The sequence below is a fragment of the Urocitellus parryii genome, chromosome 4 (genome assembly GCF_045843805.1).
Source record: "Urocitellus parryii isolate mUroPar1 chromosome 4, mUroPar1.hap1, whole genome shotgun sequence".
Taxonomy (NCBI): Eukaryota; Metazoa; Chordata; class Mammalia; order Rodentia; family Sciuridae; genus Urocitellus; species Urocitellus parryii.
The window spans coordinates 65,040,920-65,068,635 of record NC_135534.1 but is presented as its reverse complement, the minus strand read 5'-3'; the positions used below and the strand labels follow the sequence as shown (position 1 = coordinate 65,068,635).

At 36.0% G+C, this 27,716-nt stretch overlaps 1 protein-coding gene across 1 annotated transcript in view; it reads left to right on the top strand.

The window, feature by feature from the left end:
- The first annotated feature begins 2,373 nt into the window (after positions 1 to 2,373).
- Pgm2l1 (phosphoglucomutase 2 like 1) overlaps positions 2,374 to 27,716 on the top strand; it is a 62,629-nt gene continuing 37,286 nt past the window's right edge. Inside the window, exon 1 of the mRNA XM_077796873.1 lies at positions 2,374 to 2,752. Coding sequence (XP_077652999.1) covers positions 2,642 to 2,752 — 111 coding nt within the window. The 5' untranslated portion in view covers positions 2,374 to 2,641. The remainder of the gene's footprint in view (positions 2,753 to 27,716) is intronic.

Here is a 27,716-nt window from a genome sequence, read left to right as displayed (position 1 = left end):
ACATTGTTCCTAGATTTGATGAGTTTTGGGTTACCCATCAATGGCCTGGGTTACTTATCAATGCCTAAGCAGTAAGTTTAATCTGCTGGACAAGATTTCTGGTAACCAGTTAATGTCTGTAATGATCTTACTGATAAAAGTGAAGGTTAGCTGACTCTGGTATCAAATTAAAGCTTGTATTTCTCCTATTTTCTACATCTGCCCCACGTGATTCCATTTCTTAAATATTCTGTTGATCTGGTTGTATATTGCAGGACTGAATAAGAATTGTCTTATAAAAACTACTACTTCTAAAATTTAAATATAAATCATCATTGTATCTTGTAAAATTGTAAACTCTGATTCAGTAGAACTGGTTTAAGGTCTGAAATTCTGTATTTCTTAATAAACTCCCAGAAGATACCAATACAGTGGCCCTATCATTGCACTTTGAGCAGCAAGATTATGGCCACCTCATAATCAATAGATATTTTTATATAGGCACTTAGGCCCTATCCAAATACACTGAATCAGAATCTGTAGGGGCATTATCCATGAATATACAGTACATTTTAAACAATCTCCTAGGAAGATTTGAGAGATACTGGTCTTTGCATTTGAAATGCCCTCTGCCTTTTCCCTTGACTTGTTTATTTTCTGTTCCTGAAAGCTGAGTGCAATTTGATGCTTTTACTGGTCACCTCAAACTTAAATTACCAGTTGTTTGCAACAACTATTTGCTATTTATCATTAGCTATACTTTCTTGCATATATCCTATCTCTCTAGACAGATTTTACTTCTTGAAATAAACAATTATACACATTCTTGTAGCCTCAGATCCTAGCATACTTCTTAGTATTGAGTAAATTTTTAATATTTGTCATGGACAATAATCATGATGATGATGGAAGATCAATTTCTTTCCCAGACACATGGTTGTTTTCCAGGCTCTGTGTGATTAAAAGAACCTACTGACTCCATAAAAGAAACATTCAATTGCTTAGCAAAACTCCAACTCCCAACTATGGCACAACATTTTTTAGGAACTGGTACCACAATCCTTTTTGTGCTTTGGTAGTTTGGATTTTATTAAGGTAAACAGAAGTTTAAAGGAAAGGAAGTAATGCTTTGAATTTATTTTGTCTTTCATCTGAGAACCTCAAAACATTCTAAAACCACTTATTATGTTTCTTTGCAACTGTGCTGTAAATATTATTATACTCTCCTTAAAAAAAGCTGACTATGGAGAGTTGTAATATACTTGATCAAAATCATAGCTTTTGTAAGAAGGCCACACCAAGAAACTCGGGAACAGCTGGGCTGAACTTGACAGGTAACACAGCATTTTCTCAAGTTATATGACTTGACAAATGCACATTCAAGACCTCAAGTTATATGACTTGACAGGTGCACATTCCGTTGAAGATGAGAGGAAATCAAAGATTATTTCCATTCTGGAGAACAAATCCCCCACCCCCACCCCCATTCCCAGTGCCATTGCCCAGTGCTACCATGACTTACACATTGTTACACTGCGGTTAACAGCTTCCTTATCTATTTCCCAGTCATTTTCCCGCTTAACAACTTCCTTATCTATTTTGCAGTCATCTTGTTCTCCCTATCTCCGAGCCCATTGGGGCAGCTGAACAAAACACTGCTTCTTAGAAAATTCCTTTCACCTCTGTTTCCTCTTTGTGTGTACACGGGGATGGATCACGCCCACCTACCTCACAGGATGGCTGGAGGGGCAGAACGCGCCTCGATAAATGGATAAATGGACACTCGTTGCTGCCTTACTATGCCACTCCTTGTTTAACTTAACGCCACAAACCATAACAGGCACAGGGCATGTTGACAGGGCACAGACTCGAGGCAGAGTTTTTTCCTCTGCGGAAAGGGAGCGCGCGGGCTCCTGCGAGCTGTGTGGCGGTCTTCGCAGAGAGCCGTAAAGGAAAAAACTACCTCTCCCGTGAGGCCGCGCGGGGCAGCCCGCGCCGCCCCACCAGGCGCGTACCCCAGACAAACCTGGAAGCGGGTGTTGGGGGGGGACACCAGAAAGAAATCGCTGATGCGGGCTACTTCTGGGGGGGGGGCGCTTGACAGCACATAGAACAAAGGAAACGCATAGGACTGTGGGGATGGTAGCAAGGATAAGACTCCTGGCGAAAGGCAAGTTTGAAAATAGAGCTGTGCACCCTTTCCTCGCTACCCCAGCGGACCGTAAATTCGCGCGGCAGCGGAGACGTCGAGGACGCGCTCCGGGGCTCGCGCCTCTGCCTCGGGGACTCAAATCAGCGGGAGGGGGAAGGGGCGGGGCGGACGGCGCGGGGGCGGGGCCTGAGGCGGCGAGGGCGGCGGCGGCGGCGGCGGCGGCTGCGGCCACGACCCAGACATCTGGGACTGTTGTTGTTCTCTCGGCGCACGCCCGCCTCAGTCAGATCACCCAGAGACCCAGACCTGGTCCGCCGGGGCGCGGGCGGCGGTATCCGCCCTTTCTCTGGGTTCTCTGGAGCTACGACAGGAGGTGGCACTCACACGCTGCAGCTGGTCTCCGATGCCCTTCAGTGAGGAGGGGGAGTCCGGACCCTGGTGAGCACATCCAGGTTCCCAGTTGGGTGTCTTGGCCGGCCGCTCAGGCCCGCATATCTACGTCTCGCTGACATGGCTGAAAACGCAGAGGGAGACCTGAACTCCAACCTGCTCCACGCCCCCTACCGCACCGGCGACCCTCAGCTAGACACTGCTATCGCGCAGTGGCTTCGTTGGGACAAGGTAGGTACCTGCTCAACCGTTATCCAACCCCTCTTCCTGCACACCCTCCCACGCACAGTCCGCCCTTTCCAGTGCCATCCAGGGCTCCACAGGCTTCCGAGGAGATGGCCGGGGGAGCCAGGCGTTGCCACCCACTTAAGCTTGGGCTGCCTTCCTCGGGTGGTCTGGGCTGGTCGGAGGCATCGGCAGTCGCTTCCTTTTGCGGTGCGCTAAATTGCAAACCCCTCGTTCTCCTCCCTTCAGTGCGTGTCATCTCTCATTCTCAAAAATAATCATCATCGTAAGTTATATCCTTCACAGAGCTATTTCTTTCCTCGTTTCTCTCTTAACTTCCTTCTCTGCAAACCTGCAAGTGGTTTCAGGCATCCCTGGAGGTTTCCAACCTCTCTCCGCTTTAGTGCTGGTCTAGTGTGTTTCCATCTTCTGTCACTAGGTAGTCGCTGGTCTTTATACACTCCCTTGTATTCTATCGTATCACCTTTTGCTCTTGGGGAAAGAAAAGATTCTCTTAACTCTTATTTCTTTCCCTTGCTGGCCTTTGTTTTCTGGAAGTATCCTATTCAAATTTGGTGTTTTCTAGGTTTCATATGACATTCCTGATATGAAATTGTTTTTGGTTTACCCCCTCCTCTGCTCTCCCCCTCTTCTTGTACAGGCATATGGAATGGATTCATGAACGCAGAAATAAAAAATACAGCTGTCTAACTTGTAATAGAAGCTATTGGAGACTGTAAGGGAGGATGATAAATCAAGCTTTTGCTTTGTCAGGTGCATAAAAAAATACATTTGTTGAAGCAGAGAAGGCAACACATTTAAAATTGAATTAATAATACTGAATTAGGGGATTTGCATGGCAGTATGGGAAATCGTGTTGTACAAAAGAATTTCTAAAGGACAAGATTTCTGAAAAAAGTTTATTTTTACTTTGTTCAATCATTCATTCAGTAAAAACAAACAAACAAACAAACAAAAACAAAAACCCTGAGCATTTGAATCATCAAATCATCAAATTCAAGTTCTAGGCCCTATTAGGGCCAAGAAATACTAGTGGTGAGGAATATAGAAAGGCTTCCTGTCTTCAATAAGCTGTCAGTGGATAGGGATAACTAGCAGATAAGCTATTATGATGAGGTATTGGGCATTAAGTGGTCATGTGCATCTTGACCATTCTGATTTTTCTGGAGTCTAAACCAGTGCTTCTCAAATGTAAATTGCTTATAGATCATCTTCAAGGTCTTTAAATGCAGGTTCTGAATCAGAGATCAGGGGTGGAGTCTGTGAGGCTGCCTCAGAGTGAGCCACCAGGTAATACCAGTGATGCTGATTTGTGGACCACATTTGGAGTAGCAAGGCTTTGTCTTTTGGTACCTATTTTGACTATATTTTCCCTAATCAATGTCCTGATTAATTTTTAAAAGACTGGTTGAATGATTAACATTCATTAATTGCCCATGCTATGCCTAGATACTGTGGAGATATGTTGAAATATTTAAAAACTATAAATTGTACATAGTGGCAATTAAATGGTTTATAGATATCTAGTTTTCATAGAAATTCAAAAGTGGGAGTGATTTGTGGATTGGGATGGTCAAGGATACTTTATGAGAAGATAGAATACATATAAAAAGAACAAGGAATGCTTTCATTGAAAGTGGAATAGAAAGTCTTAATTTATTTGAAAGTGCCCTCTACATAAAAGGAACTGACTGAAAACCTATAGGAGATAGAAAGATTAGACAGACATGAATCAGACCTTCAGAGAATATAGAAGGAAAGATGAAACAAAGGCTAACAAATATAATGCAGGGAGCAAATAATAATTGCCCTTAGCAAGAATAGATTTAAATACTTTTATTAATTATTTAATAGAAATAATAAATATCTTCATGATTCATTTTTTTAATTTAAAATTTTTATAAATGTTCTTTGTTCACAAAATGGGAAAAAATTACAACAAACACAAACATACGTTTTCAGATATGGTACCTCCCATCACTTGGAAGCTATGGTGAAACCAAATGATAAACCAAATGATTCGTGATCCTGAAGAATCCAACCACATTATTATCTTTTTTTTAAGAGAGAGAGTGAGAGAGAGAGAGAGAGAAAGAGAGAGAATTTTTTAATATTTATTTTATTTTCTTTTTTTAGTTTTCGGCCGACACAACATCTTTGTTTGTATGTGGTGCTGAGGATAGAACCCAGGCCTCACGCATGCCAGGCGAGCGAGATACCACTTGAGCCACATCCCCAGCCCAATATCTTTTGTTTCTTGAAACACCAAATTATTTTGGAAAAACTGCTGTGAATGAGATAGGAGGCCTCTTAACTTCTTTATATTCATATGAAATAATTCTTAAGAGTATCCATATAGTATTAGAAGGCCCTTCATTTATCATTATATGTGTGATCATGATCCCTTTTTTAATGGAGAAAATATTTTAATTGGGAAACAAAAATATATATACTGTAGATGGATATTTTAAGTAAGCTAGGATAAGTCCCAGAGCACTGAAATTTAGAGGACAGAAATGTAAAATAATAAATCAGATTTTTAACATTTATTCCATTAATTGTTGATAGCACACATAGTCTTTTAATATAGGGAAAATGAATTTAACACCTGATTAATACCTATTTTGTTAAAAAAGGAACCTACCAAATAGTGCTGATTGTTAATGACTATAATGGTATGTGATAAGTTATAAACTGATCTGAGGGCAATTTGCTATTTGCCTTGGCCACCAAAATTATTAATTTTAGCCTTGGTGGTACTTTAAAATATCTTCACGAAAGAAAGTTACTTGTGTTGAGCTTTCAGAATTAGTTAAGATTTAGACTTGTTAAGGTAGAGAGGACTATGACAAGCAGAGATTGGAACTTTAATGCGCGTAGTTAGCACATTTGTTTCTGTTATAGCTCAGGGTACATAGATTTTTGGAAAAGTGTGAAGAACAGATCATAGCAGGGCTTTAGTATGTGTTTAGTGGCTTTGAACAAATAAAGTGTATGTAAGTTTTAAAAATAGTGCAAAAAGACAGGGTTTATTGGGGGCAATGTAGGGTTTCCCATGTAGTTCTCATGGGGTAACTTTTTGTTGGTACATTTACCAGTCTAAGGTCTTACCTCCCAGTTTCTAGGCCTTCAGTCCAATATGTTAAGCATACCCTGTCTCAGTATGGACTCATCATACTCAAAGTCACAGAAACTGATGTTCTATTTAAGAATGTCTTTTTATTAATTTATGGTACAGATCTAATAGCTAAGTGGATTTGTTTCTAGCTAGGGCATTTTATAGATCCAAAGGGAAGTAAAAGAAAAAAGAAGGTTTTTGGTGATTATGAAACCAAATCACAGGCGGTCAGATATATGATGTAAAAATTTAACAGCATCAGCCTATATCAAGTAAATGCATCCATCTTCACGATGAGACAACCCTACCACTAGAACCCAATAAGTCCATGGATCAAGGTGTTCTTCCTCCAGGCAGTGCACAGATAACTCTTCCACCAGAGTACTCTCTCTCTCTTGTGTTCTAGGGCTAAAGCTTCTATCTCCTCCTCACTTCTTTCTTCAGTGCTTTCATGTATTGTCAAATTACAGACATGTCATTCTTACCTAGAAACCAGGTTTTCTTTAACATAATAACTCTCCTGTTTCTGATCCATCATGAATTGTAACTAATAGTGGTTTTATATGCTATATATTAAGCACTGTCAAAGCTTGGGTGGGTAAATGGGTAGGGATTGGGACTAAGACAACACTGGGCAGAGCTGCTCATCCAGCTGTAGTAGCAACAACAAAGGTGTTGAACTTCCTATATATTGACAACAATGTGGAGGCAGAAACTGTTGAATTTTAAGAAATAGTGAGTAGAGTACTGGTCTGAAGAAAGTAGGTCTGCATTGAGAAAGAGTTGACTTCACAGTTGAAGGTTAAGCTTATCAAAAGCTTGAAAATAAAAGACTTTGGTATAAGCCAATGATTTTCAAACATCTAATAATAGAAGGTTTTTCAACCAAACTGTAGCCCAAGTAAAAAGAAGATGAATTCCCTTTTAAATCATTATTGTATGATGGAAAATAGACCCATGAAGCACCTCTGCAAAGTTGGTCTAGTCCAATTTTATTGTGTAGAGACCCAAGAAAGTTGTAGAAATCATCCTTTTGTGGAACCTGAACTGAATTTTCCCTATTTCAATACAATTTTATAATACTAGTTTATATAGCCTTTTTGTTCACATTTTCTATACTTTACTCAATTTAGTACTCAATCAATGAAGAGTATAGAATACATATTGGCCTTATGAACTTTGGGAAATGTTTGTGCTTATTCTTAGAATTTACTTGTTTCAATCTTTGTACAGTGGTCTAAATCTCATTTGATACAGCAACCCTATATGGTAGGAATGTGGTAGTTATCCCCATTTTTACAAGTAAAGAAATAGGTTCAGAAAAGGAAAATGATTTACTCAAGAAGATATGACCTTTAAGTAGAAGATTTGGAACTAGAACCTGTCATGTGACTTTTTACCTTAGGCTTCTTATCACTGTAATAGATTTTATAAATTGAATATTCAATAAATGTTAGTGATATCATAACCGAGATTCAAGGACCTCATTAAACCATTTTGTTGGCTTTTGTAAAGCTAGAGGATATAAGATACTGTAGAATAAACTGTTCTGGATTTTTTTTTATTGGTTGTTCAAAACATTACAAAGCTCTTGACATATCATATTTCATACATTAGATTCAAGTGGGTTATGAACTCCCATTTTTACCCCAAATACAGATTGCAGATCACATCGGTTACACATCTACATTTTTACATAATGCCCTATTAGTAACTGTTGTATTCTGCTACCTTTCCTATCCTCTACTATCCCCCCTCCCCTCCCCTCCCATCTTCTCTCTCTACCCCATCTACTGTAATTCATTTCTCTCCTTGTTTATTTTCCCATTCCCCTCACAACCTCTTATATGTGATTTTGTATAACAATGAGGGTCTCCCTCCATTTCCATGCAATTTCCCTTTTCTCTCCCTTTCCCTCCCACCTCATGGATTTTGTTGTTGTTAAGAGCTGCTCAACAGTTGCTTTGGTCTCCTTGGCAACAATATTCTCCCTTTGTCCAAGAAATTTAGTACATATAAATGAGTGCTTAATTTTTTTTCTTTTTAGAATTAACATTAATTTTTATTTCCAAATTTCTTTTATTCTGCTCAATTTTTAACACTTTATTTTTAATTTATTTGAATTTATTTTGGATAAATACATACTTACAGTTTTTTAAAGATAGTACAGAAGGGATTATCATGGAAAGTAGAGCTCTTAATTGTCTCTTCTCTTCCTTAGTTTGCTCCTTAAATGCCATTTTTAATGATTTTTTTAGTTATTTTTGCAGTTACCATGAACAGACAAAATAATATGCCAGTGCCATTGTTTCTTGATTTTAAAAAAATTTTAGATAGTATGTCAAATATATGCCTATACTATAAGAACATGGGAGCTCGCTCACACTATTCTCTGTGTCTCCTTCATTAGTTCACTTTACGTTGCTAAAATAATACCTGAGATTGGGTAATGCATAAAAAGAAGAGGTTTATTTAGCTCACCATTTTGGACGCAAAAAAACACAAGACCCGGTAGTGCCATTGTTCTGTCTCTAGGTAGGGCCTCGTGGCTGATGGCCTCATGGACGGAGCATAAGTAAGAGGGATCACATGGTAAGATAGAAAGCCAGAGACCTTCGAGGGGCCAGCCTTCATTTTTTTTTTTGTTTTGTTTGTTTGTTTTTATTAACAACTCAAATGTGTGGGAACTCCACAAAACTAGTATTTCCTTCCCAAGGCAGTGCCTATAGTGACCCAGTTACCCTTCACTAGGCCCCACCTCTTAAAGCTTCCAGAACCTCAACACCTCCACACTGAGGACCAACCCTTTAACACATGAACTATTGGGGGACAAACCACATCCAAACTATAGCACTTCCTAAATTTTGATAGTTATGCTATTAGTCTCTTACTTATTTCTTTGCAAGTTTAAGTAATAAAGAAGTCTGCAGGACAATAACTCATAAACACAGACCTTCCAATTGGCCATTCTGTTTTAGAGAATCCTGGCAGAAAATATATTCTGTGTACAAAAACAGAGAAAACCCAAGTCTGTGGATGTCAGTAACTAAGGAACAAGTTATATGAAGAGGGCTGGGGTTATGACTCAGTGGTAGAGCGCTTGCCTAGCATGTGTGAGAGACTGAGTTCAATCCTCAGCACCACATAAAAATAAATAAATAAAATAAAGGCATTGTGTCCATTTACACCTAAAACAATTTTTTAAAAAAGCTATATGAAGAAAACAGTTTACATGAAAAATAAAATAAAGCAGTAAACATATACACAAAGAGATAAAACAGGGAACAAAAGATCTTAAATTTCTCTAATTAAATTAAAATAGAGGGGCTGAGGTTGTGGCTCAGTGATAGAATGCTCACTTAGCATGCATAAGGCACTGGGTTCAATCCTCAGCACCACATAAATGTAAAATAAAGATATTGTGTCCACCTGAAACTTAAGAATAAATATTTTTAAAATTAAAATTATTTTCATCAAAGAAAGATACTATGAAAAAGAAACAGAAAACAAGAATGAGCTCTAGGAAATTAATGAGCTCTAGGAATATAAAGTGATTCCACCTCCTGCCAAATATAATAAAAAATATAAAAATTAGAGTTGGAGGGCTGGGGTTGTGACTCAGTGGTAGAGCGCTTGCCTGGCATGTGTGAGGCCCTGGGTTCAATCCTCAGCACCACATATAAACAAATAAAGTAAAAAAAAATCTATTGACAACTAAAAAATATTTTTTAAAAAGTTAAAGTTGGAAAAACATGCTAAAAGGAAGTAGGAAATATGAGAGGAGTCTGATATGGAATAACTGCTCCAGAAGCCTAATGTAAATATTCTAGTTGATAATAGTGCACTAGATCCACATTGGGCTTCAGAAAATATATCTTGAAAAAGAACGCAATATCTATGCCCTATTAGAAAAAAAAAATTGAAAGCTTTGGTGTTATGGTGAAGATGGCATTTTTCTGTCAACAACAATATCAGAAAAGCAGTCAGTCTTGGAAGGGAGGGAGGGAGGGAGGGAACAAGGCGGGGAGGGCAGGCCTGAATAAACAAGAAGGGAGGAAAGAGAGCTGAGGTATAGCTTAAAGGCAGAGCACTTGCCTAGAATGCATGAGGCCCTGGGTTCAATCCTCAGCATCACTGGAGGAAAAAAGAAAGGACAGACTTGAACAAGCTGAAAATGAAGCAAACTAAAACAGGGCATGATTTTGAAGATTTAATCAATGGACCTTAAGAAAAAAATACATTTGATTTTAAAACTCATAGGTGACACAAAATGAAAGTTAAGAGAAGAAAGCTTAATCTGAATCCATTGTGGGATCTAAAGTGAAGAATACTTAGATGGTTTTAACTTAGTGTATTAGTCACCTTTCTATCCCTGTGACCAAAGTACCCGTGTGAACGATTGAATGGAGGAAAGGTTTATTTTGGTTTATGGTTTGAAAGTCCATAGTTAGCTGGCGCCATTGCTTTGGGCCTGAGGTGAGACAGAATATCATGGCAAAAGGGATTCTGGAAAGAAGCTGCTCAGTGCATGGCAGCCAGGAAGAAAGGACAAATTATAGTTCCTAAGGGCATGTCTCAGTGACCTATTTTCTCCAACTATGGCTCATCTGCCTACAGATTCACCCTCCTCTCAGTAATCAATTCAAATTACTAATCCATCAAATCCACTGATTAGGTTAGAGTCCTCATGATCCCATCACTTCTCCCAAAGCCATGCTTCTGCACATTTCTGCATTGGGAACCAAGCCTTCAACACCTGAACCTTTGGGGAACATTCAAGATCCAAATCACAACACCTAGTGATTACAGTATTTTAAGGATCAAAAAGAAGACAAAGCACACAATTCAATTATTTTATTGTGCTAGAAAACACATAACACAAAAGTTACCATCTTGACCATTTTTAAGTTCAATAGTTTTTTTTAAGTGTATACACATTGTTGTGTTACAAATCTTCAGAATTTTTTAAATCTTGCTGAACTGAACAACTTCCTGTTTCCTCCTTCCTTTTCCCCTAGCAACCACCATTCTACTTTCTGTTTCTACAAATTTGATTACTCTAGGTACCTCATATAAATAGAAACAATTGGACAGTATTTTGTCTTTTTGTGACTGGTTTATTTCACTTGTCATAATGTCCTCATGGTTCAACCATGTTATAGATAAGTTTTAATTTTTAAAATATATACCACAGATTGAACCCAGGGGGTGCTTAACCACTTAGCTAAGGTCTTGCTAAGGTACCTAGAGCCTCACTAATTTGCTGAGGCTGGCTTTGAACTCAAAATCTTCCTGCTTCAACCTCCCAAGCTGTTGGGATTACAGGTGTGTGCTATCATGGCCATCAATAAGATTTGATTTTGATAAAAATGTAGATGTAATCATCAGCCTATTTGGTGTTTTTTGACTTATTGTGCTTTGTAATTGTATTTTGAATCATCAGACTGTGTATCATTCAAATATTTGTTGAAATTACATCTGCTTCTCTATATGCACTGACTCTTTTCTTTTCTCGTTGTCATTGTAATAAGTTCTGAAGAGGGAAAGGAGACAAGTGTTTAAGTCTTTCATTTTGAACTAAGACTCTTTTAGTTTTCAAAACTGGAGGCAGTTACACTGTCCTTCACTATGTAAAGGGATACAGAAACTGGTATATCCACACAATGGAATATTATTCAGTGATTAAAAAGAAATAGGTTATAAGGCTATAAAAAGACACGGAGAAACATTAAATGCAAATTGCTGACTGAAAGAAATGGGTGTGAAAAAGCTACCTACTATATGATTTCAATTACATGTCATTCCAAAAAATTTTGGCAAAACTACAGAGACAGTAAAATTATCAGTAGTTACCAGAGACCTGGGGAAGCAGAAAGGAAGGAGAAATAGGTGTAACACCTGTGATTTTTAGGGCAGCAAAGCTATTCTGTATGATACAATAATGATACATGTCCTTATAATTTATCTAAAACCTTAGAACTTTAATTTAGGAAAAGTGAGCCATAATGTAGTCTGTGTATTTTACTAATAATGTATCAGCATTGGCTTAAGTGTATGAAATGTACCACTATACAATGTTAATAGAGGAAACTGAAAGGGGATGTGTATGTGAGAGTACCCTGTATTCAGTTTTCAGTAAACCTAAAACTGTTCTAAAAATAGTATATTTATTTATTTAAAACTGTTCTAAAATAGTGTGTGTGTATGTAGAGATATATATGTGTATTTTTATTTATATTTGAAAGGGGAGAGATTCATATGTGAAAGTACTTTCTTTCTAGACAATTTTCAAAATAGGTAGACTTCTCCTTTGAGGACAGTCTCTATCTTATTTCTTTCTTTCAGAAAGGATTTTTGTTTAGTTCCTTCAAGTCTCCTACAAGGCCATTAGAAAGCCTATTTGTTTATATCTTTGGTCTAGAATTATTTTCCCAGTCTCTTATTTTTTAAAATAATATGGAGAATCTAATAAAAAGACATTTATCATCCTTTGGTTCCTCCTAATTTTACTTGTGAGGTATATTGAATTAACAAAAGAATATGAATACTGCTATATTCCATTAGTTCAGATTTTCATGGTTCCTTCTTGGATAAAAATTAGATTTTTTTCATCTGTCTTTTTGCAGAGACATCATGATTGACTTGTTTAATTATTTTTACCTAATTTACACATTTGTTCTGTTTTGTAGAAATATTTCCCCCACAATAAAAGGTTGACTAGTAATTTAGTGCAGGTTTTACTAAAGGAGTATATTTTTCGTTAGTGAAATGCTTTCTTCATTACTGCTAATTACTACTGAGGCTGCTGCCCTCTGGTGTTGGGAGTTAATGGAGAAAATGATTTATGCAGGTGGAGAAGAGGCAGGGAGATGCTTAGTGGGATAATGTCACCAATTCTGCATAGGATCTTCTACCCAAAACAATTGAATGAGCACTATATTTCACTAAAATATGGAAATGGTCATATTTAATGGCAAAAGAGTATGAAACCTATAACACTGTCGATGAAATATATTCTCTTGGATACAAAGGAATTTTGGTTTTCAGCTAAACAGAACCTATCTTGTTGGAGAATCTCTTTAACATAAATAGTAGTTTTGTTTTGTTTCTGCTTTAGAATTTTCTCACATCATTTTCTCTTTGAAATATTTAATTACTTATGCAAATAAAAATTAGAGAAAGATGAATGCCCACTGTGAGTGTTAGCTTCCTATCACACAAAATATCTGATATAATCTACTTACAAAGAGTTTTGGAGGTTCTAGTCCACGATCCATTGGCTCCATTGCTTTGGACTTAGGGCAAGGCAACTTGTGATGGCAGGAGCATGTGACAGAGCAAAACCACTCACCTCATGGACAGGAAGCAAAAGAGAGAGAAGATGCCAGAGTCTCACATTCCCCTCCACAGCACACCCCTAATGACCTAAGGACCTCCCTAGAAGGCCTACCTCTTAAAGTTTCTGCATCTTCACAATAGCGTTCCCCTGGGACCAAACCTTTTGGGAGACATTCAAGATCCAAACTATAACATGCACCTGTAAGGAAATGTTTAAATAAACTGGAACACTCTTCAGTGAAAAGTGTAGCACAGATCCATATGTATTAAAGAACCTCTGGATATAGATATAAATATAGATGATGATGATGATGATGATGATGATGATGATTGGTACTGGGGATTGAATTTAGTGGCACTTATCCACTGAGCTATATCCCCAGCCCTTTTTTGAACTTTATTTAGAGACAAGGTCTTGCTGAGTTGCTTAGGACATTGCTAAGTTGCTGAGGCTGACTTTGAACTCACAATCCTCCTACCTCAACATCCCATGCCATAGGCATGCACCACCCGCCCAGCAAGACTATATATTTTTAAAATTTTATTTTGTTGTGGTGAAAACATTTAGCATGAGATCTACCCTATTAACATATTTTCAAGTGTACAATACAATATTGCGAACTATAGGTATCTTTATTGTTGGTAGACAACTATTCATAATTGTTAGTATTTACTGAATTGAACACTTAAAAGGGTGATATTTACTATTATGTAAATGTAAGTTTTACCTCAATAAGCCCAACTTACAAAAAAACCCAAAAGTATACAGAAAGCCCTGTCTAAAATTGATATTGTACAGGCTATATGGATAAATCCTAATGGGTACTGTTTTGTTCTTATGTATGAATTAATGGCAAAAAAATACTTGATAATATTCACATTTTTCCTTATAAAATATTTGGGAAATATAATTTAATGTTAAAAACCCAATACTTGAAATATGCTTGAATTCACAGTAGCTTCTTATGAAGCAGAGATTTTTTTTCAAGGCATGTAAATTATGAAAATAGGCTGTAGCTCATTGTTAAAAATGTGTACTTAGTATGTGTAAGACCCTGCATTCAAACCCTCGTACAAAAAAAAGCAAAAACAACAACAAAATTAATTCATGTTTGTTTGTATTGTAGTATATTATCAACTTACTTTTTCCATATTTTTATTGGTGCATTATACTTGTACATAATGGTGGGGTTTGTTGTTAAATATTTTTACATGCATGTAACCATGTAATTTGGCCTGTATTAATCCCCAATATTTTCCATTTCTGATCCTTCCTCCCTCCCCTAGGTTCCTTTCCTTTATTCTACTAACCTCCCTTTGATTTATCTTCCCCCACTTTCTTTTCCTTTTTTCCCCTAGCTTTCTCATCAGTTCTCTCATTTTTAAGTTTTTGTTGATCATGATATAAAATTTTTTGATATTTGAGGGAGAGAACATTAAGCCACTTATTTTGTATAAGCAAGAACCCAATTTTGTGTTTGCCACATGCATCTCAGGTAGAGCAATAATCTCCAAGATACATAAAGAACTCAAAAAACTTATCATCAAAAAAACCACATAACCCAATCATTAAATGGACAAATGAACTGAACAGACACTTCACAGAAGAAATACAAACAACAAATGTATGAAAAAATGTTCAACATCTCTAGCAATTACAGCAATGCAAATTAAAACTACACTGAGATTTTATCTCACTCCAGTCAGAATGGCAATTATCAAGAATAAAAGTAACAATAAATGTTGGAGAGGATGTGGGGTAAAAGGTGTAATGATACGTTGCTGGTAGAACTGCAAATTGGTGCAACTGCTCTAGGAAGCTTATGGATATTCCTCAGAAAACTTAAAATGGAACTACCGTTAACTACAGTTATCCCACTCCTCAGTATATACCCAAGGACTTAAAATCAGCATACTATAGTGATGCAGCCACATCAATGTTTATAGCAGCTCAATTCACAATAGCTAAGCTTTGGAACCAACCTAGGTGCCCTTCAACAGATAAATGGATAAAGAAAATGTGATACATATACACAATGTTACTCAGCCATAAAGAAGAATGAAATTATGGCTTTTTCTGGTAAATGGATGGAACTGGAGACTATCATGCTAAATGAAATAAGCCAATCCCTAAAAAACAAAGGCTGAATGTTCTCTCCCATATGAGGATGCTGACTCACAACAGGTGGGAGGAGGAGAAGTGGAGGTTCACCGGATTGGCGGGGGAGTGGGGGGAAGGGAGGGAGGATGAGAATGGGAAAGAGTAGAATGAAATGGACATAACTTTTCTATGTTCATATATCAATACATGACCAGTGTAATTCCACATCATGTACAACCATAAACATGGGAATTTACACTCCATGTATGTATGATATGTCAAAATACATTGTACTGTCATATATAACTAAAAAGAAATTTTAAAAAAGAACCAAATTTTATAGAAATAAAAAATGGAAATTAATATCTTTGTAAAATATGATATTGTTATTTAGAGAACATCTTAAGCTGTATTTGCAGTGTTATTTTGTTGTTGGCTTGCATTTTGTTAAGGAACTATAACTTCTGAAAATCTTGTAATATACTATTTAGGGATCAGTTAATAGCATCCACATTTCAAAAATTACATCTTAACTATTTATAATAGAAGTGTAATAAATATTTCATTTTTGACTTGAGTGTTCTGGCATTTAAATAGTTTTGTTTGTTTGTTTTTTTAAAGGGGCTGTTTAACTTCCGGGATAACCTTTTTTTTTTTAAGTAAAAACAAAAACAATTTTTGCTTTAGTACTGAGGATTGAACCCAGAACCTCGCGAGTGTTAGGCAAGCCCTCTACCACTGAGCTAGTTTCACAGACCTTTTTATTTTCTTTTAAAACAGGGTCTCACTCAGTTGCCTAGAGTGGCCTCAAACTTGTAATTCTCCTGCCTCAGCCTCCTGAGCAGCTGGGATTATAGGACCATTGTGCCTGGTTAGAAAACAGCTTTTTAACCAAACCAGAAGCTCCAGACAAAATGCTAGTTTCTAGATATGCATTGGTAACTGTGAAGAAAGGAAGAAGGGAGGACTGGGAAGTAGATATGAGAATTTAAAAAATGAATTTAATTTGTTGTTTTTAGTCATACATGACAGTAGGGAAGAATTTAAGCTATATTCACAATTTATTTCTTTAAAAAGATCTGATTCAAATTAAGCAAAATGTTATGATTAACAAAATGGGAACTCTATTAATATTTTCTGTCTTTTCAAAAAGAAGAAACAAGTCTCATTGCTTCTTAATTTTTCTAAAAAGGTTCTATAGGCATCTAATGTAAAGCTTTGATAATCACATTTCTCTAAGAGTCTCTTAAGGCTACCCTCCACAATTCCTGTCTACCTCATCCTAATTCCATACTGCAGCAGATTAATTAGCCAGAAATTAACAATAAATAGAATGCAATGCCAGTTAAATCAAATGTAAAGGTTAGAAAGGGCAGATAGATCCCAAAGGGCACAGAAGTTCAATTTTTTTTTTTAATTCAACTACTCTCTTCATTTCTGAGCCTGAGTTTATTGGTATACATTTTAAAAATGGGACTAGCAACCTCTAACAATCCTTGGGAGGATTAGGATTACTAAAATTTCCATTTGGTTCTTTTTAATATTTTTTGTTTCTCCTCTGAGATATCTCATATTTTCCTTCATTGCAAGCATGTTTTCCTTAAATCACTGAGCATAGATAATAGCTGCATTAAAAATTCTCGTCTGCCAATGCTAACATTTGGATATCTTGGAGTTGTCATCACTGATGATCTTTGCTTTTAGTTCTTTATTTGTTTGGTACTCATGGGTTGTATCATAGACATTGTAAATACTATGTTGTGGAGATCCCGGATTCTGTTAATCCCTAGAAGAGTGTTTGTTTGTTTTAACAGGTTATTAAATTGGTTGGATTCAGACTACAAACTCTGTTTCTTAAACTACTCAAATCTCAATCTCTCTCTTCCTTCCTTCCTTCCTTCCTTCCTTCCTTCCTTCCCTTCTTTCCTTCTTTCTTTTCTTTATTTCTTTCTTTCATTGGTGTCTGCCCCACACATATGTAGTACAAAAATCAGCCAGAGATTTGGGTAGAGTTTACACACACAATGTGAGATTCTCCCTCTCTAACTCGGTTCTTTCTGGACACATATTCTAGTGGCTGTGGTGGCCTTGACTATGGCATTTCCACTGGTAATTTAGCCCCTATTCATGGCCCTACTAATATCTGTGATCAAAATAAATCATAAAAATGGGTAATTCACCATATGCTGTCCTATCTCTTAAGTGTTAACTCTTCTAGAATCAATTCTGTTTTTCTTCACTTTTTAAAATCTTCAGTCCTTTGTGGGCTTTGGTTTTGTTTGTTTTTGTATTTTGTCTAGAATTTATAACTATTAACTGTGGGAAAGTCAGATATGGTTAGAATTTACTTGATCATACAGAAAACAAATGGTACGTGTTTTTTGTTGTTCTTTATTTTTTGGTGCTACTGGCAATTGAATTCAGTGTTTTGCATATGCTAGGCAAGCATTCTACCACTGAGCTACATCCCTAGTCCTTTATATTTTATTTTGAGACAGGATCTCACCAAGTTGCCCAGGCTGGACTTGAACACTTGAACACTTAAGTAACTGGGATTATGAGTGTGTGCTACCGCACTAGGTGATTCATGATTTTTTAAAAAATGCCATTTAAAATTACTTATTTTTCTGTTTGTTGATATGCAGAAGTACAGTTAACTTTTGTATAATAATCTTGTATCTAGCAGCTGTACTATATTCTAACACATCTAAAAATTATTTGCTATTTTGGATTTTTTTTTTTTTTTTTTTTTTTTTTTTTTTGCAAACTGGGAATTGAACCCAGGGCTTCACATAGGCTAGTCAAGCACTCTCTGCCACTAAGCTACATCCCCAACCCTTTTATTTTATTTTGAGATAGGGTCTCACTATCTCAGCCTAGGCTAGGGTTGAACTTGCAGTCCTTTTCCCAGTAGCTGGGATTATAAGTATGTATCACCATGCCAAAATGTGTAAATCATTTCAACTGAAAAATATGAGTTTGGTTTCTTTTCTTTTTTTCTTTCTTTTTGTTTCTTTTCTTTATTTTTCTTTTATTCTTTTCTATTTTTAATACAGCTACCCATTATCAGTATCAGGAAGTTTCTATTCCTTATATTTTAAGAGTATTTATATATATATATACACACACACACACACATACACACACACATACATATATATATACACTAAACATACTGTTTAAATTTCATAGGATTTTGAATTTATAATGATCTATGTGGGAGGCCAACCTTATGGGTGACTGAGTTACACTCCCCAGCTGGGTGCTGAGGCGCTCAGTCACAGAAATGGGTGTGTCTTGCTACAGCCCCATGGGTGAAGCTATGCTCACCTGTTCCTTTGTAATATAACCCCTTGCCCTGTTTAGGATAGAATCTTCCATGGAAGTATCTTATGTGTGTCCCCTCCTCTTACTGTGCCCTTGGGTGTGCACACGCCTACCCAGGTGTCAGTCATCCTGCTGACAGTGGACATCATGAAGATAGACTTAGCCCCCTGAAACCTGACCCCTTGCCTCATTTGAATAGCTTCTCCTCAATAAAAGGAGTTAGCACGCGGTCTGCAGACCCTTAAGGTCAGAGGAGCTGACACAGCGACCCCAAAGAAAAAGGTATTTGTGTCTCTTGTGTGGTTATTTCGTGGAGCCCAGTTAGCCCAGTTTAACTAGGGTGACCCCTGAACCTTTTAGTTGAGAGAACAGAAACCTGGCAGATCTAGTATTATGTTATTTTAAGGAATATATTTGTTTTTGTTCCTTGTTCCTGGTGCAGAGCTTTTGGAATTTCCTGAGTTACAGGAATGTCTTTTGTGTTTTGTGTTTCAATCATATCTGAGTTTATGCTTATGAAATGACTTAAGTGGAACCCCTGGATATCCTTAGAATTGGGCTGGTCACCAGAATAACCCAAGTGATAAGAGGATTGGACCTTTCAGCCTACCTACCAAGCTGTAGCCTCTGGGGAGGAGAGGCCAGGGGGCTGGAAAGTGATCTTGATGACAACTCTGAACAACCAGATCCAGAATGCTTCCCAGTTGGTAAACACATCTCAAAGTACAGGAGGGTGATGTGCTGGAGACAGAATGGAAATTCCATGCCTCCTCCCATGTATGCCTTGCCATATTAATTTCTTCCATTTAGCTCTTCCTGAGTTGTATCCTTTATAATAAACTAGTAAACTTAAGTGTTTTCCTGAGTTCTGTGAGCTGTTCTAGCAAATTCTTGAACATAAGAGGATGGTCTTGAAAATTCTATCTTCTGATCTTCTAGCTCTTTGATCAAAAGTATCCATGGCCCAGAATTTGGGATTGATATCTGAGGTAGTGGTCTTGTGGGACTAAGCCCTTTAACTAGTGATATCTGATGCCAACTCTAGGTTGATAGTGTCAGAAATTAAATTGCATTGTTGAATTCTCAGTTTGTGGACAGAGAGGTGAAAAATTGATTGATGTTGGGAAAGATACTATGTGTTTGGTGTCAGGAGAAAAAAAACTCAAAGGTACAGTTTACAGTACATGGTACATATTCAACAAATATTTATTAAATAAATGAATAATTTTATTTTCCCCTTAAGTTCATTAGGTCTTACTTATTTTAATTTTTGCATAAGTTGTGTTATGAATTGGAGCAAGTAGATATATAATTTTATAACTTTGTAATAGATGAAAACCATATTTAGGGGCTGGGGTTGTTGCTCAGCAGTGGAACACTTGTTTCTCAGGAGTGAGGCACTGTGTTCAATCCTGGGCACCACATAAAAGTAAAATAAACAAAGTAAAGGTATTGTGTCCATATAAAACTAAAAAAAAAATTAAACCATATTTAATTAATTTAGAATACTTTGTAAACACTTGAGTGCTACTAAATTTGTCCTTTGTATTTAAGATTGAAATGAATGGTTAAGTTTTTTTTTTTTTTCAAACAAAATATAGTATAAGAGTTGAGATTCAGTGAGAGATTCTAATTCTGAATTTAAAAAAATTCTCAAAAATTCACCACTTTGAACCATATATATTAAGTCAGTGACCTGTATACTTGTAATAGAACTTAGGAAATTTTCTTTTTTGGAGTCAGGGCTTAGTGTGCTTCTACAGAAGGATTTTTTTTGTTACAGTAAGGTCCAAGTCAGTAGTGCTTGTTTGGATGTCATTACCTTATAACAGATGTTTATTTTTGTCTTCCAGATATAATCTGTATCTGTATCTGCCAGGATCTGTTTAAAAAATTAAAAAGAAAAGATCATTTTAGTGCGAAGCCCATCACATTATCCAATCCTGAATACTCTTAAAATGTTGCCAAATATAGATTTGTCCAGAACATGCTTGTTTAGACACAGATTTCCTGGAGTGGCTCCCAGAATTTACTCTCAGTGAACCCTCTATAGAAGGCTAAATAAAACAAGCTGTGATGTTGACCTGAACCCTTTAGGATAGCTATGAAGGGTGAAGACAGGAAGGGAGTAGATAATATTTGCATCAGTGAGTAACCAGGTACTAGACAAGGCTTTTCTAGATGTACTTACATTCACACGAATACTCACTAAATGACATTCTCAGGCATGTAAGATCAAACATCTAGATCTTTTTCCTTCATCAGTTGTTTTGCATTGTTTAGTCAGCTTTTTTGCTGCTGTGACTAAAAGACCTGAACAGAACAACTATAGAGAAGAAAAAGTTTATTTGGGGGGCTCACAGTTTTGGAGGTCTCAGTCCATAGGCAGCTGGCTCCATTCTTTGGGGCTTGAGGTGAGGCTGAGCATCATGGCAAAGAGTGTGTTGGAGGAAGCAGCTAAAATGATAATCACAAAGTAGACAGAGAGAGTCTGCACTCTTCAGATACAAAATACATACCCACAGGCACCCCTGCCAGACTCACCTCCTTTAGCCACACCCCACTGGCCTTTTGCCTCCACTCAGTTGATCCCATCAAGGAATTATCTTACTGATTGGATCAAGGCTCTCATAACCTTCTTGCATTATCTCACACATAAGCTTTTGGGGGACACCACATCCAAACTATAATATACATATGAATAACTTTAATATATTAGGATAAATTAATATAAAAACTTACACTATAATATGACATCCTTAGAAATCTATTTTTCTTTTTTCCCAATTAGCCTTTGTCAATAAGCATATCTAGTTTTTCCTTTCTTGTTAGCACAGTGTAATTAAATTTGTGGGGTTTTTTCCTACTTAACACATTTCCATGCTTATTATATTTTCTATTCTATATAATTTTTAATTATTTTTAAAATAGCCTATACATGCACAAATACTTAGTAAACACTTGAGTGCTACTAAATTTGTCCTTTGTATTTAAGATTGAAATGAATGTTTAGGGTTTTTTCCAAACAAAATATAGTATAAGTGTTGAGATTCTGTGAGAGATTCTAATTCTGAAAAAAAAAACCTCCAAAATTCACCACTTTGAACCATACATAGTAAGTCAGTGACCCATATGCTTGTGATAGAACTTTTTAATATGCTGCTACTATAAATAGTATAAATAGTAGAATATGATTCTGACAGTGTACTGCCCTTTGCTTTTTTCCTGTGTGTGTGTGCTTCATTCCAAACTAACAAGTCTTACTGATGAACATTTATGTTCCTTTTTTCCTTTTCTCACTTTCAGTTATTACAATGTAAGTACTGTTTCTAGTGTACAATCTTCAGATACATGTTTAAATATCTCTTGGAATCAATTCCTAGAAATGGAATTATGAGTCAAGTGTTGTGTATTTAAAATTTTACTAGAGGTGGGTGCAGTGGCTGCTTGGGTGACTGAGGCAGAATTGTAAATTTGAGGTCAGATTCTACAACTTAGTGAGACCCTGTCCCAAGATTAAAAAAAAAAAATAGGGGCTAGGGTTGCTACTTAATGTTAGAGTGCTCGCCTGGCATGCATGAAGCACTGGATTTGATCCTTAGCACCACATAAAAATAAAATAAAGATAGATATATGTCCACCTAAAACTAAAAAATAAATATTAAAAAAATTAAAGGGCTAAATGTATAGCTCAGTATTAGAACCAGTCCCTTGGTTCAAACCCCAGTGGGGTGGGGGGAGTAAATGCTCTATATACATGTATATTTGAGTGTTTTTAATAAGCATATATTTAATTCTGAAGGAAAACTTAAAATTATTTGTTGTTAGGTCTTTTATCTTAAAAGTTATACCCCTTGGGCTGGGGATGTGGCTCAAGTGGTAGCGTGCTCGCCTGGCATGCGTGCGGCCCGGGTTCGATCCTCAGCACCACATACCAACAAAGATGTGTCCGCCGAAAAACTAAAAAAATAAATATTAAAAAAATTTTCTCTCTCTATCTCTCCCCCTCTCTCTTTCTCACTCTCTCTTTAAAAAAAAAAAAGTTATACCCTTGTTTAGGAAATTCATTTCTATTGGAAGTTCTTAAAATAGTTTTTTTCTCTAATATTTACTTTTTCTAAAAGAACATGGCTATTTTGCCACTATTATGAATCATAACCAGTGGACACATATTAAGCATCTTCTATATACAAGGAACTGTGGAGAACAGATTAAAAAGACATTTAGGAGGGCTGGGGTTGTAGCTTGCCTCACATGTGTAAGGCACTGAGTTTGATCCTCAGCACCACCTAAAAATAAATAAATAAATAAAAAATTTTAAAAAGATTTTAGGAATACTGTCAACTGAAGATACTCCCATTATGTGAGTAATTGATTACTGGTTTTAAGGGAATTCTCACTATCTTGACTTTTTTTCTGAAACTTATTTTTGGTAGCACTATACTTGGATTATAGGAAAAATATAGAATACCAAGAACATATAATCATTTTCCTCAAATGCTTGCAAAAAAAGGACTTTGATGAATGTTGATTTAATGTATGGATGGGGAAAAAGAATGGTTGAGGATAAGAAGGAGAAGGAGAACTGATAGAGGATAGAACTCTGTATGGAAAAAGATTCGTTCAGACAAGATTGTCAGAAGACAGTCTTTATTTCACACTAGTCACAAACATTACCTACTGTATTGCTTAGGCCACAGTCTGAGCTCAAAGACTGTAAAATATAGTGTCTTGAAGGCAAGAGAAGATACTGTCTCTCACAACATTCAAAGGAGAGAGGGGTAGTATGGGGCTGGTGGGGTGGCTGTCCCATCCTCAATATATGACTGCCACTAAGTAACTACTCCAGCTTTCATATAACTCAGCCCATTGAGGAGGGATAAGACTTAGAAAAGGACACATTTAATACTTTTCAGGCAAGACCTAAAAGTGGAACATATTTCCATTTCTCATGCTATTGGCCAGAACTTAGTTATGTAGTTACACCTAGCTATAAGGCAAACTGAGGTGTAGTCCTTGGCTAGGACAAATAATTTTTCAGAGCATAAGGTTCATTAGTAAAAAAGTCAAATGCTGACAAAGAGATTGAGTTCTTGACTAGATTCCAAAGTGAGTCTTGGGTCTGACAATCAAAATGTTAGAATTGGAAAGAATCTTTCTTTTTTAAAGGTATATAGAGAAACTGAAAACTAGGAGGGGATCTTTTAAGATTAAATGTAAACCCCTAAATTGTACTGATGAGCCTCAGGGAGGCTTATTTGAAAGAAGAACTCAAACCTTCCAAGTCTTAGGCTGTAAAGAGGCTAAGAACATTGTGGTAAGAGCCAAACCAGGACACAGCATGAGCTGAAAATACAGACCTGGAGAGTGGAGCCATTTCTTTCAATCAACCACTTTTATAAAAAGTTTAAGGGTTATATGAGTAGTTCTTTCTGTATACTAAAAACTGTATACTAAGTATTAAGTAGTACAGGCTAACCATGGTAACAAATGCTTCAGAATTTCATTGGGTTAAACAATAGAAGTTTATTTCTTGTTCACATTACAGTGCAACACTGGCCCATGAGATAGGAAGTAAAAAAGAGGGCATTTTGCTCCATGAAGTCCTTTATTCTATCCTTTTACTACAAACTCCTCTTGGTACTTGGTTACTAAGTGAATGGGAAAAAGAGGATAGGCAAGGGAGGTTTTATGGGTTAGTCTTGGAAATGATGCACATCTCTTTTTTCTCTCATCTGCTGGCCATACCTCTGTCACATGTCTTATGTAGCTCCAAAAAAATATTATCCTAGCCATGTACCCAGGAAGGTTAGAACATTGTGCCTATTTTTAGAATTAAAGATACTATAATGAAATTACCTATTCATGGTCCTAAAACTAGTAATACATGCTACTAAATAGAGCCCTTGAATTTGGTGTTCTTAGTAGTTTACATTATCACTTACTGATAAAACCTGTAGAATTTGAAAAGATACCAAATTCAACATATCTGCTTGGAATCTAAAGATCAAGGGGAGATCAAATGATTGGTTCAGGATTATCTAACTAACCAATTGCAGACTTGCAATCAGAATCATAGTTCCGTCATCTTTCTGTTACCCTATAATTATCCACTGTGCTGCTGAGCAATAATTGGATTCTTCATTTGTTAAGAAAAGAATGATATGTCAGAATATCTAAGCAAGATTATGAACATTTGAACTATTTTATGTTGACTACCTTATATGAGAAATACTTTTTATTTAAAAATATTTTTATTGTTGAAACTTAACAGAGATAAGTGTTTTTGAATAGTAAAATTCAGCTCAATGTATGTGCTTTGGTAGAAAAAAAAAGTGTAGTTTAAAAAAAAATTTTGTGGTTGTAGATGGACAACATGCCTTTATTTTTTGTGCTTATTTTTGATTGCGGTGCTAAGGATCAAACCTGGTGTCTCATACATGCTACACAAGCGCTCTGTCATTGAGCCACAACCCTGGCCCCAAACAAGGTGGGTTTTTTTTGTTTTTGTTTTTGTTTTTAAGACTCTTTAGTACTGGGCATGGTGACACACACAGAGTGGCTTGGGAGACTGAGGCCGGAGGATTTCAAAGTTCAACTTAGTAAGTTACTGAGGACTATGTTTAGGTAGCTTAACTTTTAAAATAATAAACATTATAATTATTATCTCTCACATTAATCTTGGCATATCCAATATTATGTGTAAGTGCTAACAGTATGCTATATTTCAAGGCTTATTTTCTGTTTTGGAGATAGTTAAAATCTTCATTTCCTTGGTTGATTTTTGTATTTGTTGATTATTCAAGTAAATATCATTTGTATGAAAAGTATAGTCATTCAAGTTTTTTTTAATCTAAGCCAATTCATGCTAATTTCTACCAAATTTTAAAAATATGGAAATTAAATTTAAAATTATACAAAAATCCTTTAAATGAAAAACATTGATTGGTTTAGCATGACTATATTTTGGACTTAATAAGGAAGCATCTGATTTGGAAAACCTGCCCTACTCCAGAACTCTGGAAATCAAGCTGGCTGATGCTCAGAAGTAAATGTCAAGCTGTGTTCACCCTTCAGCTTTTCAGATTGCAGTTTCCTATTTTAACTTCTGTTTAAAAAGAAACTTTACATTTTTTTCCTCTGAAGTTATGTTAAATTAATATTTGTTATTTAGGCACAAGTTTTTAACAGTGATATTTTAGAATATTATCTGTAGTTTTATAACTTTTGATGTATTCGAGTGACTAAAGAGTCAATTTTGTATATTTGCTGCCTTACATGAATAACAATATTAGGATTTGGGGTTGTTAACATATATCATGTTCTTTTAGATCTGTTCCAATCTTCTAAATAATGAAGGTCATGGTTTAGATTGTTTCTAAGCTGTTGGATCTAGTATTAGAATATTAATAAAATAGATTCAAGTTGTATAGGAAGTATAAAACTATTAGGTTTATAAAATAGAAAAAAGATAAATTCCTCATTGGCAAACTTGATCGCTTTTTTTTACACACTTTTATATATGTTTGTATTTATTGTGTATAAATAATGCAGGAGTCCCTAGTTATTAACACAATAGGTTCAGAAAGCTTTGATGAGTCCAAAATGATCCTTAAGTGAATGCTGATACTTTGATTTGATGGCAGGAAGAGTTGGTGTGATTTTGGTCTGACATGTAGCTTTCTTCACATCTATGAACGTCTGTAAAAAGTTATATTTGTTAAAAGAAACCCTTCTATATGTTTAACATTTTAAAAATAATTTCTTGCATATTTTCTTTGAATTGGGCCTTATGGTTCTACAATATGGGAAAAACCTCCATGAGTATTATGTAAGAGGACACTTTCTTTTCTTCATTTCAGCCATATAAAGTTACAGCAATCCATTGGATTAGAACTTAAAGGTTATCTACATTTTTTGGTATACAGGTAAAATTTGAAAATAATGAACAAACTTAATTCTATATTCTTCAACTTACTGATTTCATACTAAACAATTATTTTATTCATTATGAATGAAATATAGAAAATGCTAGTACAGAAAATGCTAGGGGTCACTAAAATCTCTCTGGATTTTCTCCAGGATTCCTTTTGGGGGCTACTAAAATTATTAGGAATCTAAGATGCCAGATAAGAGTAAATTTAGTTCAGATTGAACGTATTTACTTCTAAATAATTTTCATTTTATGTAATGGGTCAATAGGTACATTCTGAAATATGTTAATTTAATAGCTACTACGTACAGTTTTAGGGGTACTTTTTAAATAATTGGTGCCAGCTGACTAATTTTATTATTCTTTTTTTCCCTGACTGATTTCTCTTGTCCTTAGGTACAGAATAAATTGTGAATAAGAAAGCACATTTAAAAAGCAAACAATAATTTATATTTGAGAAAACTTTAGTATGTTTTATAAATTCAGATCATATTAATAGCTTTCTGTAAGTAGGAAAAGAAAGGCAGTTTGTGAGATGAAAAGTATTCACATAGACATACAAGTAGTTGTTTTTCTCAGCCATCATGAATACTTAACTGGCTTGACCATAAAAATTAAACAATATGTACATAAAATACTCAAACAACCCATAGCTATAGTCAGAGGATCATGATTTTTAGCCCTTTTTTGCTAAAAAAAAAATGAATATTTCTGGATGGTATATAAATATACACATACCTCTTATTCTACAAATTCTTCTGCTTTCCTTTTCATTTACTGTATCTGAATTCTGCATGGAAATTGCATTTGAAAATAATTTGCTTAAACCAGGTATAGTGGTGCATGCCTGTAATCCCAGCAGCTTGGGAGGCAGGAGGATCTCGAGTTCAAAGCCAGCCTCAGCAAAAGCAAGGCACTAAGTAACTCAGTGGGACTCTATCTCAAAATAAAATTCAAAATAGGGTTGGGAATGTGGCTCAGTGGTTGAGTGCTCCTGAGTTCAATCCCTGGTACCCAATCCCCCCCAAAATAATAATAATTTGCTTATAGTTCATTAAATCTTAAGATTTTAGCAACAAAATACAAATGCAATGTATTACCTGAATGGAAAAATATAAGATAGTGTGGCTAC